This window comes from Calidris pugnax, unplaced genomic scaffold (genome assembly GCF_001431845.1).
Source record: "Calidris pugnax isolate Ruff unplaced genomic scaffold, ASM143184v1 scaffold234, whole genome shotgun sequence".
Classification (NCBI taxonomy): Eukaryota; Metazoa; Chordata; class Aves; order Charadriiformes; family Scolopacidae; genus Calidris; species Calidris pugnax.
Window position 1 is genome coordinate 450,679 of NW_015090987.1, and position 10,560 is coordinate 461,238.

Here is a 10,560-nt window from a genome sequence, read left to right on the forward strand (position 1 = left end):
CCTTAAAGATCATCTTGTCCAACCGTCAACCCAACTGACAAAAATAGACACCCACACAACAAACAAGGAGCATCATCACTAAACCAGACCTCCCAGCACTACATCAACCCGTCTTTTGAACACCTCCAGGGATGGGGCCTCCACCACCTCCCTGGGCAGCCCATTCCAATGTCTGATAACCCTTTCAGTGAAAAAATGTTTCCTAATATCCAGCCTGAACCTCCCCTGGGGCAACTTGAGGCCATTTCCTCTCGTCCTGTCGCCTGTGACTTGAGAAAAGAGACCGGCCCCCACCTCTCTACACCCTCCTTTCAGGGAGTTGGAGAGAGCAAGAAGGTCTCCCCTCAGCCTCCTCTTCTCCAGGCTGAACACCCCCAGTTCCCTCAGCCTCTCCTCATAAGACTTATTCTCCAGACCCCTCACCATCTTGAAGTCTATTAATGGGACAGAGCTGCTCTTCTCTCTAGGTGCAGGTTATCTAAACACCATCCAGCCCACTGTAAATATTTGAAGTGGATGGTAAATCTCACAGCGATAAATTAATCTGGTATTTGGTTAAGAAATTCTATTGCTTTAAACAAACAATGATTCAGCAGATCTTAAAGCACTTGTCAAATACGCCTTTAATTATAGTAAAGGGAAACAAGCGGCTCTGTTGGAAGCTCCGCTGAAGGAAACGTGGCTTCTCCCACCGCAGAGAGAGGGCACCAAAGGAATAAGTGCTTAATGAAAAGTAAAGAAGGTCAGTTCATTAAGAACCCCCAACAAGTGCCACCTCCTGCCTGGGAAACGTCTTCTTGTCCAGGCACCTGGTCCCTGCACTTCTCTTAACCCAGGCACAGACGTTCAGTAACGAGGGGTGACGCTCAGGATGATGGCTAATGATGGCCGCAAGCAAGAGGGGCTGGGGGAACGATGGGGACTCCCCAGCAGAGCCCAGGGCAGGTTCTGGTCAGGCAAACTGGTTGCTGGTGGACACTATGCCTGGTGGACCTCTGTGCTGGGATATGGAGCTATGGAAACCTCTCCTGAAACCCCACAGGCAACACCCAGGGGCCACTTCGATGGCCTTTGGGGAGGTGGCCAAGAGAAGTCACCAGGATGGGTCACTCGGTCCACGGCACTTTGTCTTGTCTTCTAACCCCAAATGGTACCATCAGTGGTGCCAACCAGCTGTGAGGAAACATTCCATCTCAGCCTCCACCACTTGAGATTTAATAAAGAACAAAAATTTAAATTCACTTTTCACCAAAAATATCTACTCTTTCTAATTTTACCGCTTGTTTTCTCAAATCCTCCTCTCCTGTTTCACCTGGAGCTGTGGTACTTTGTGCTGGATAAAGCTCTGAACCAGAGGAACAGGACACCAACGAGACATAGAAGCAGCAATGGCTTCATCTCGCTTAGATTAGGATTTTACCGTGCTCCTTTGCACCGGGATTAATTACAGATTAAGTAATTCTGCAAGTGGGCAGACCTGTCTGGAGCAGGAGATGGCACGTCTGGAGCCTGGCACGGGAAACCAGAGCTCGTGGGGCTACAGGAGCCTGTGGATCAGCATGGAAATGGGCCAGGAGCCCACTCAACTAACTGAAGCCTTTGCAGCAAATTACAGGAGACACCAGAGAAGCAGCTCTTCAGCCCCGGGATGGGGAAAAGCCTCACCCAGCTTCATGTGGTGGAGAGGAACCATCCCTTGGAACGTGTGCTGTGATCCCCATCGACAACGAGATCTTTTTGGTCCCGTAGGTCTGCAGGAACCATCCTTTGGAATGTGTGCCGTGATCCCCACCAATGAAATGTCTCTGATTTCATGGGTCTGCAGGAACCATCCCTTGAAACATGTGCTGTGATCCCCACCAATGAAATGTCTCTGGTTTCATGGGTCTGCAGGAACCATCCCTTGAAACATGTGCTGTGATCCCCACCAACAAGAAGATATCTCTGGTTCCATGGGTTTGCAAGACCCATCCCTTAGAACATGTGCATGATCTCCACCACCAACGAGACGCCTCTGCTTCCATGGGTCTGCAGGAAACATCCTTTGGAATGTGTTCTGTGTTCCCCACCAGAGATGTCTCTGGCTCCATGGGTCCCCCCACCATGACAGGGGGGTTGGATCTCAATGAACTTAAAGGTTCCTTCCAACCTGAACCATTCTATGATTCAATTCTATGTCTCTGGTCCCATGGGTCTGCAGGAACCATCCCTTGGAACGTGTGCTGTGATCCCCACCAACAACAAGGTATCTCTGGTTCCATGTGAGCAGGAACCATCCCTGGGGCTCCAGCCCAGGCTGAGTTTCTTTTGATGCTTTTATACTCGTGGTGAGTAGAAAGCAGCGTGAGGAGAGAAGACAAACCCTTGCCAAGAGAGAAGACAAACCCTTGAAATCCTGCACCTGTGACCCAGACCATCTGCCAGCAGCTTCCCTCCCTCAACGGCGGCGATGACGGGAGACCACCTCCACCGACCATTGGGGAAGAGCCGTAACGGGGGACGTGGCTAAAACCACTACATCTCTCACTGCTTCTGGAGCAGAAAAGGTCTCCGGGTTCTTCCTGAAAGAGCTGATTATTAACGGCTGCTGAAAATGCCGTTTCACAACCCGTTCCTTAAGGAACCGGTTTGAGATAAACAACTTCTCACCACGTGCCGCAGTGAACCGGAGACACATCCGTGCAGTTAACCCCAAAACAGCAAACAGAACCTTCTAAGAAGTCACATCTCTGCTTCAGCTAAAAATGGGAAGGGTATTTCCTCCTCACATACCCGATATGTGCAGAGAGCACAAAATCTCTTCCAAAATGATGTGACCCAACCCAAATCTGGACGGTTCACTGCAGCCTTCCATCTGGTGACCGGCAGAGGGTCCTGCTCCAGCGCCACGACCACGGGATATCTCCACCGGGGAGAGCAGCCGCTTATCTCCCACCATCACAAGTCCTTTACTTTGCCATTTCATCCTAGAACAACCCAAAAAACTCCCCCTCCAAGCAGAGGAGTCCCCTGGGCTCTGGCCGCTGTCACCCACCACGTCCCCACCACCCCTGGGGACACTTTGCTTGTGACACAGGCCAAGCATGAATAAAAAAAGCCAACTCTGCCTCAATTTTTCTGCTTTATAATACCTGGCAGCCAAACCAGCTGCTTGTATAACCTCTGCTTCTACTTCACGCAGCCGATGCCTCTGCCAAGCCTCATAAATTTCACCCCCTTTGCGCAACCAGTTTTCCCAGGATTTGCCTCACGGGACCTTTTCCTTGGAATCTGGACACAGATGACAACAAGAGAAGAGAGCGCTAAAAGTCAAGACTTTTAAAAAAGAATTGAAGAAATCACGGAAACGTCTTGTCGCTTCCCACCGACCAAGTGCTGGGCAGCCCCGAGAGGGAAGGCTGGAAAAAAAAGCCCCCAAAACCCAAATTTCTCCATTAAATCATTAGCACATCCGTGTCCTGTGGAATAAAGGCACATCCCATCTGCTATTCCAGCCCCAGACAGTAGGAGATGCTTAAAAAAACCCACATAAAGAACAGAGGAAGCACAAAGTGGTGTTTTTGATAGTGTAAAGCTCCAGCTGATCCAAGCTGGGGGAGCTCCTGACCCAGAGTTTGTGCCCAGATTATTGCATTTGCAGCCGGGTAAGAAAGTGCCCTTTTTGTTAATTTTAAGCCTCCTGCAGAGGGGACAACGTGACAGCTAAAAGGGAAAGAGAAGAACTGTGTAAGACTCAAAAGCTCTGCCTCAAAAATCCATCTCATCTGCCCGAAGCCAAGCAGAAACAGGCCCTGATCCAGCAAGGTCTCTGCTTGCCTCACAAAAGCACCTAAAGCTCCTGAGAAAGGCATGAGTAAGAGGGAGAGAGACAAAGGTATCTTTAATAAAGGCAGGAGACATGAGCCAGACAGCACGGAAGGCAGGAGGAGCACCCTGGAGATAAGCATCGGGACGGAGCCAGCCTTTGATGGCTTATCATCAGCATCAAAGGAACCCAGTTCCTCCTTCCCATCCAGCCAAAACGCCTTCCCATCCATCCCAAACGCCTTCCCATCCAGCCCCCATCACCATTCCCCCCATCCAGAGGTGAGAAACCCACAGCCTGAGGTGGGACAAGCCCTATGTCCCCACTGAACAGGACAGAGGGTCCCCTCTGGCGAGCGGCCCATGGGAGATGGAAGCCCAAGCCCGGAGGGAAAGACGCCTCCAGGCCACGGGGCCTGTTCCAGGAGAAAGAGGCCAGGGATGAGCTGCTCAGGGCAAAGTGTGGCTCACACAGATCTGCTGTTGCTGCTCAAGGCTCAGCAGATGAAGGTGCTGCTGATGAACAGCCAGAGGAGCTTCCATCGCTCGTACTCACAGAGAGGAGGCCCAAAGAGCACCGTGTCCAGAGCTTTCAGCTGCAGCTTCTGCCGGTGGCTCCGGTCTGTCATCTTCAGAACACTCCCCATCATGGTGGCGTTGTTCACTGCCAGCCTGTAAAAAAAAATATAGGAATTATAAAAAGCAAGAATTAAGCATAGTCATATCCATCCGGACTAATAACTGACCAAAAATCAGTAACGTGGAGACTACAGGAGGGGACCTGCAATGAGCAGAACCTGAACGCTCCTCAGGTGATGAGGACAAAAGAAATCCCTCAGATATTGTCACCTCTGATACAGGATATATCTATGAAAGAGTCAAGTAGCAGGGCCTTGAGCTTCACAAGCTGAAGAAAAACCAAGGCCACACTTATTTCATTCATCCTGACAACCAAAGTTACCGTTTTCCCAACAAAACTGATCTTCTGGTGTCCTACCAATCACTAATATATTTTGTAACCATTCCTAGCCCTCGACATCTTATTCCATAGACCATAAAACCCTATTTCTCACTTAGAAGAAATGTGGGCACACCATGCACTGCCTGGAAAACCTTCTTTTCTTCCCAGTTGCACCAGGACACAGCCCAGGTCTCCTCAGTTCTAGGGTTTTACCTCTCAAGAGGCAGCTCCCGGCGTCGGCAGGTGAAACCAGGCCCAAAAACCAGCCAGGATAGCGGTCACTACCACACAACAGGGATGGCAGTCCCTGCTGTCACCCACAGCTCCACACACTCGCTTTGGGCTGAATCACCTCATCACCTGATGAGGAACCATCTCATCAACTGATTTCTGAAAGGTCCCTTCCAACCTTGGCAATTCTATTTTGTAACCATTCCTAGCCCTCGACATCTTATTCCATAGACCATAAAACCCTATTTCTCACTTAGAAGAAATGTGGGCACACCATGCACTGCCTGGAAAACCTTCTTTTCTTCCCAGTTGCACCAGGACACAGCCCAGGTCTCCTCAGTTCTAGCGTTTTACCTCTCAATAGGCAGCTCCCGGCGTCGGCAGGTGAAACCAGGCCCAAAAACCAGCCAGGATAGCGGTCACTACCACACAACAGGGATGGCAGTCCCTGCTGTCACCCACAGCTCCACACACTCGCTTTGGGCTGAATCACCTCATCACCTGATGAGGAACCATCTCATCAACTGATTTCTGAAAGATCCCTTCCAACCTTGGCAATTCTGTGATACTGTTTAGTGATGGGTTCTGTCAGTGTTGGGTTGATGGTTGGACTCGACGGCTGCCCCCCTGGACTGGGCACTGGAGAAGCCCCACCTCAAGGGCTGGGTCCAGTTTTGGGCACCTCACAACAGGAAAGACCTTGAGGGGCTGGAGCATGTCCAGAGAAGGGCAACGGAGGGGTCTGGGGCACAAGGAGAAGGGTCTGGAGAACATCTAAGGGAGCTGGGGGTGTTGAGCCTGGAGAAAAGGAGGCTGAGGGGAGCCCTTCTCACTCTCTCCTACTCCCTGAAAGGAGGGTGTAGCCAGGGGGAGTTGGTCTCTTCTCCCAAGGAACAGGCCATGGGACAAGAGGAAACGGCCTCAAGTGGCCCCAGGGGAGGTTGAGGATGGAGCTTGGGAAGAATTTCTTCCTCGAAAGGGCTGTGAAGCCTTGGCAGAGGCTGCCCAGGGCAGTGGTGGAGTCACCATCCCTGGAGGGATTTCGGAGCCGGGCAGAGGTGGTGCTGAGGGACATGGGTCAGTGGTGGGTTTGTCAGTGGTGGGTTGATGGTTGGGCTCTAAGGTCCTTTCCGTCCCTCCCAACCTTGACAGTGTTATGATTCTATGATTCTGTTCTCTCCCTGCAGAGAGGACCACGGCAAAGCCTCCAAACACAACTGGGGTGGGACAGGACTGAGCCTTGGCCCTGCCCACGCCGAGGAATCGCACACGGTGTTACGAGCTCCCTCGGAGGTGTTGTTCTCCCTGGCAGCCATCCCAGAGGAAGGCAGGAGGAGCACTGACCTGGGCATGGCGTGTCCGCTCAGCTGCAGCTTTCTGAAGGTCTCCTCGTACTGCGGCAGCTCCACGTAGGTGATGAGCCACTGAACCACCTCGTCAACTGTCCAGTTATACACTGCGGGAGAGGCAGGGAACAATATTTAATGCTTTTAACAAAGCACCTGAAAACATCAAGGCAGTGACAACAACTCAACTTCACCAGACACACCCCATCCATCGCCTTCAGCGAAGGGAAAACATCTCCAGAGTTAAAAAACATCACTATTCCAGAGTGAGCTGGGGTGGAGATTTTTAATCCTGTGGATAATTAGACAAGAAATAATCCCCCTGGGATACTCCGGGCCATCCTGTGTGTCCTCAGCCTCTACCTGGCTGCTTGTGTGACTACTTTTGTTGGTTCTACACAGGAAGGGGTGCTACAGATTAAGCACAGACATGATGAGGCCCCACCTTGAGGACTGTGTCCAGCTCTGGGGCCATCAACGTCAGAAGGACATGGAGCTGTTGGATGGGGCCAGAGGAGGCCATGGAGATGCTGGGAGGGCTGGAGCCCCTCTGCTGGGAGGGGCTCTGGGGCCATCAATGTCAGAAGGACATGGAGCTGTTGGATGGGGCCAGAGGAGGCCAGTCCCTCAAAGGTGGGGGGGGGAGCTCCAGGAAAGCTGGGGAGGAGCCCTTGATGAGGAGCCCTAGGAGAAGGGGGAAGGGTTTGACCCTGAAAGAGGGGAGATGGAGCTGAGATGTGGGGAAGAACTTGTTTGGTGGGAGGGTGGTGAGACCTGGTTGACCAAGTTGCCCCGAGAAGCTGTGGCTGCCCCATCCCTGGAGGGGTTCAAGGCCAGGTTGGAGGGGGCTTGGAGCAACCTGCTCTGATGGGAGGTGTCCCACCACGATGGTGGGACATCAGACTGGATGGTCTTTAAGGTCCTTTCCCACCCAAACCATTCCATGATTCTAGGATGGGCTGACACACGTTTAACCTCAGCTGACCCCCCCACCCCACTCAGAAGGACCGGTGCTTTCCCAACAGCAGCCTCCGACAACAAACATCTCAGGGTGGTTGATTTAATGCTGTTTTTCCAACTCATGAGAGACAAATGTGCAACGAGGCCACCAGAGAGAAGAAAAGCCTCAGACGGTGCCTTTTGCAGTGTCACCAGAAGGGCCCGAGGTCCTCGGAGAGGCAACACCCAAAGCGCTGGCAGATGCCAAGTGAAATCACTCCATTTTATATCTTCCCAGCAATGTTGCTGTCTCCAAACTCCCAAAAAAAGTACATTCATCCTCACCACGTTGTCCAAACCCCCAAAACACCGAATCCAGCTAAACCTGCCGGCACCACGCTCCGAGAGGCTCAGCCCCTCCTGCAGACCCGGGCAACACACAAGTATCAGCTTAAAAAAAACATAAAGATGGAGAAATGCTGTCAGAAAATGGGTGTAAACAGCTTGAGCAAGGGATCTGGGAGGAGGTGGAGCAGGAGCAGCAGCACCAGGTGAATGTTCCTCATTCCCCTGCCTCACCTGTGGATTTGTGGATTATTTTTGGAGCTGACACAGAGGAAAATAAGGAAACCTTTGGAAATGAAGCTTCTGTCTTTGCCACGTGGTGGAGTTTTACTTACAGCAACGGTGTGAATTGGGCTGGATGTCAGAATTGGGCTGGATGACAGCGCTGGATGTCACCGCTGCCAACGGCCACCACCTCACACACCCCTGGCCCAACATCCATCCATCTCCCTGGTCCAATATCCATCCATCTCCCTGGTTCCAAGACCTCCCCAGCCCAACATCTACCCATCTCCCTGGTCCAACATCCATCCATCTCTCCGGTCCAACATCCACCCATCTCCCCTGTCCAATGTCCACCCATCTCCTTGGCTCCATGTCCATCCACCTCCTTGGCCCAATATCCATCCATCTCTCCGGTCCAACATCCATCCATCTCTCTGGTCCAACATCCATCCACCTCCCTGGCCCAACATCCATCCATCTCTCCGGTCCAACATCCATCCATCTCTCTGGTCCAACATTCATCCATCTCCCTGGACCAAAATCCATCCATCTCTTTGGCCCAACGTCCATTTATCTTCCTGGCCAAATGTCCATTTATCTTCCCTGCTCAACGTCCACCCATCTCCTGTGCCCAACATCCATTTGTCTCCCTGGTCTCACATCCATCTGTCTCCCTGGTCTCACATCCATCTGTCTCCCCGGTCAAACATCCACCCATCTCCTTGGCCCAACACCCATCAATCTCCCTGGTCCAACACCCATCCATCTCCCTGGCCCAATACCCATCCACCTCCTTGGCCAAACACCCATCCATCTCCGGGTCCCGCATCCATCCATCTGCCCCGTGCCCTCTCCAACAGCCGAGGGGAGAAAAAAGCCCGTTTAGTGCTGGCTCCAAGTCGCTGCCGAGCTCGGAGCCATGGCCTCAGCTTCTGAAATGTCAACAATGAGTTGTCTCACAAATATGAGAAACATCCTCCAGCTCGCTCCGGCGAGTTGAACGCCTCCGGCGGAACGATGACAGAGCGGACGGGACGAGAGCCAAGCGCTGAGCAAAGGAGAGTGAGATGAGAAGAGAAAGTCTCTCATCTCCACGGAGGTGACTCATGGGTGCACGTTGGCCAACGCAAAGCCCTCACTTAAGGAAACTGCCCACAGGGCTTGTCCCATGAGTTTCCTCCATGTTCCCGTGCCAACAGCCAGCTCTCGGCCCTGCACAGCCCAGCCCTGAAGTCCTCATCTTCTCTCTCTTTTTGACCTTCCATATCCTGAGCTCTTTATGGTGGGAAGAAATCACTGCAGCCCACTCCAGTGAGGAGATGGGCAGCGGTGACATCCTTTGCCGCGACGGTCAGATCTGCTGCTTCAGGGGCTTTGGTGGAGCCACAGCCACGAGGGCTTCATCAAATCCCAACACCTTCTAAGAGCATCACAACCTTTCTACTTGTCCTGGGTTGGGCGACACAGGACTAACTTTCCTTCTAACGCTGGAAAAAAATGCACTTTTAGAATACTCCAGTGTCTGAATTTGGGAAAAGATTTACTTTATGGGGATCAATACTGATTTTTAGTATCATTGTTAATTATTTAGCCCTAACCTATTAAATCTATTTATATTTCAACCCCCTTGTTTCTTTGTGCTCCCCGAATCCCCTTCCCGGGTGGGGAGGGGTCATTGGGTGATGATAGAAGAAATCTTGAAACGACATTATGGGTTTCCTCAAACCATAAAAATATTTTTAGATAATTAGGGGGCAGAAACAGCTTTGTAGCTTCCACACATGACCAGGAACGACAAACAGGTCAGAAAAGCCCTTGCTTGACAATGGGTGTCAGAAATGGGTCCCCATCAGACCCCCGGTGCCCTCTCAAAGGTGCTTTTTGAAGGCATGGACCTGTCCTACAAACCTCATTCGACTGGTTTTAGGACTCGGGTTCAAACGCCAGGATCAGGCTCCACCTCGGACAATCCTTTAGAAACTAATAATGTCTTTTATCAGCCAGAAACGCAGAGCGACGAGCTCTGCCCAGACATGGCAGGTCCCGCGCGTGTCGGAAGTAGCAGAGAGCAATTAAGGGACCTGGGGAGTATCATGGGATGTTCTCCCTCTATCCCTTAATGATTTCTACCCTTTCCCAGCTGACATTAAAACATAATTTCAGGCAAAGCCCTCTGTAAACAGCCGTACAACAGAATAAACACTTGTGACAGGCGGCTTCCCTTGAACACGGGAGACAGAGCGACTCGTTAGCGTCATCCCAACCCCTAAGTGCTTTGGGCAGGAATTTTTAATGCCCAACTCCACGGGATGGAGAGCCTGGTCCTGGATAAACAACTCCAGAACCACTGTGTTTCCAAACCGCCTTTCAAATGCTGTACCTAAGTATTTATTCAGCCTTTCTGGGGTGAGGAGGGACTAAAACACTACTTAAAATTATATTTACACGGCACTTTGAAACCACTGAGCGTGTCCTACCCCTACACAATGTACAGACTGAGAGGGAAAAATCAAATACAAATGGAACAGGACACAAACAGCAGCTCTGAGGAGAAAGACCTGGGAGTTCTGGTGGGCAACAGGGTGCCCATGAGCCAGCAATGGGTCCTGGTGGCCAAGAAGGCCAAGGGACTCCTGGAAGGCATCAGGAAGAGCGTGACCAGCAGGAGGAGGGAGGTCATCCTGCCCCTCTGCTTTGCCCTGGGCAGGC

The 10,560-nt window shown here is 51.7% G+C and overlaps 1 protein-coding gene across 1 annotated transcript in view; it reads right to left on the reverse strand.

Annotated features, from left to right (window-relative positions):
- STIM1 (stromal interaction molecule 1) overlaps nt 1–10,560 on the reverse strand; it is a gene marked incomplete at its 5' end in the record, with an annotated part of 72,951 nt that overhangs the window by 56,425 nt on the left and 5,966 nt on the right. Inside the window, 2 exons of the mRNA XM_014954020.1 lie at nt 4,361–4,476; nt 6,341–6,452. Coding sequence (XP_014809506.1) covers nt 4,361–4,476; nt 6,341–6,452 — 228 coding nt within the window. The remainder of the gene's footprint in view (nt 1–4,360; nt 4,477–6,340; nt 6,453–10,560) is intronic.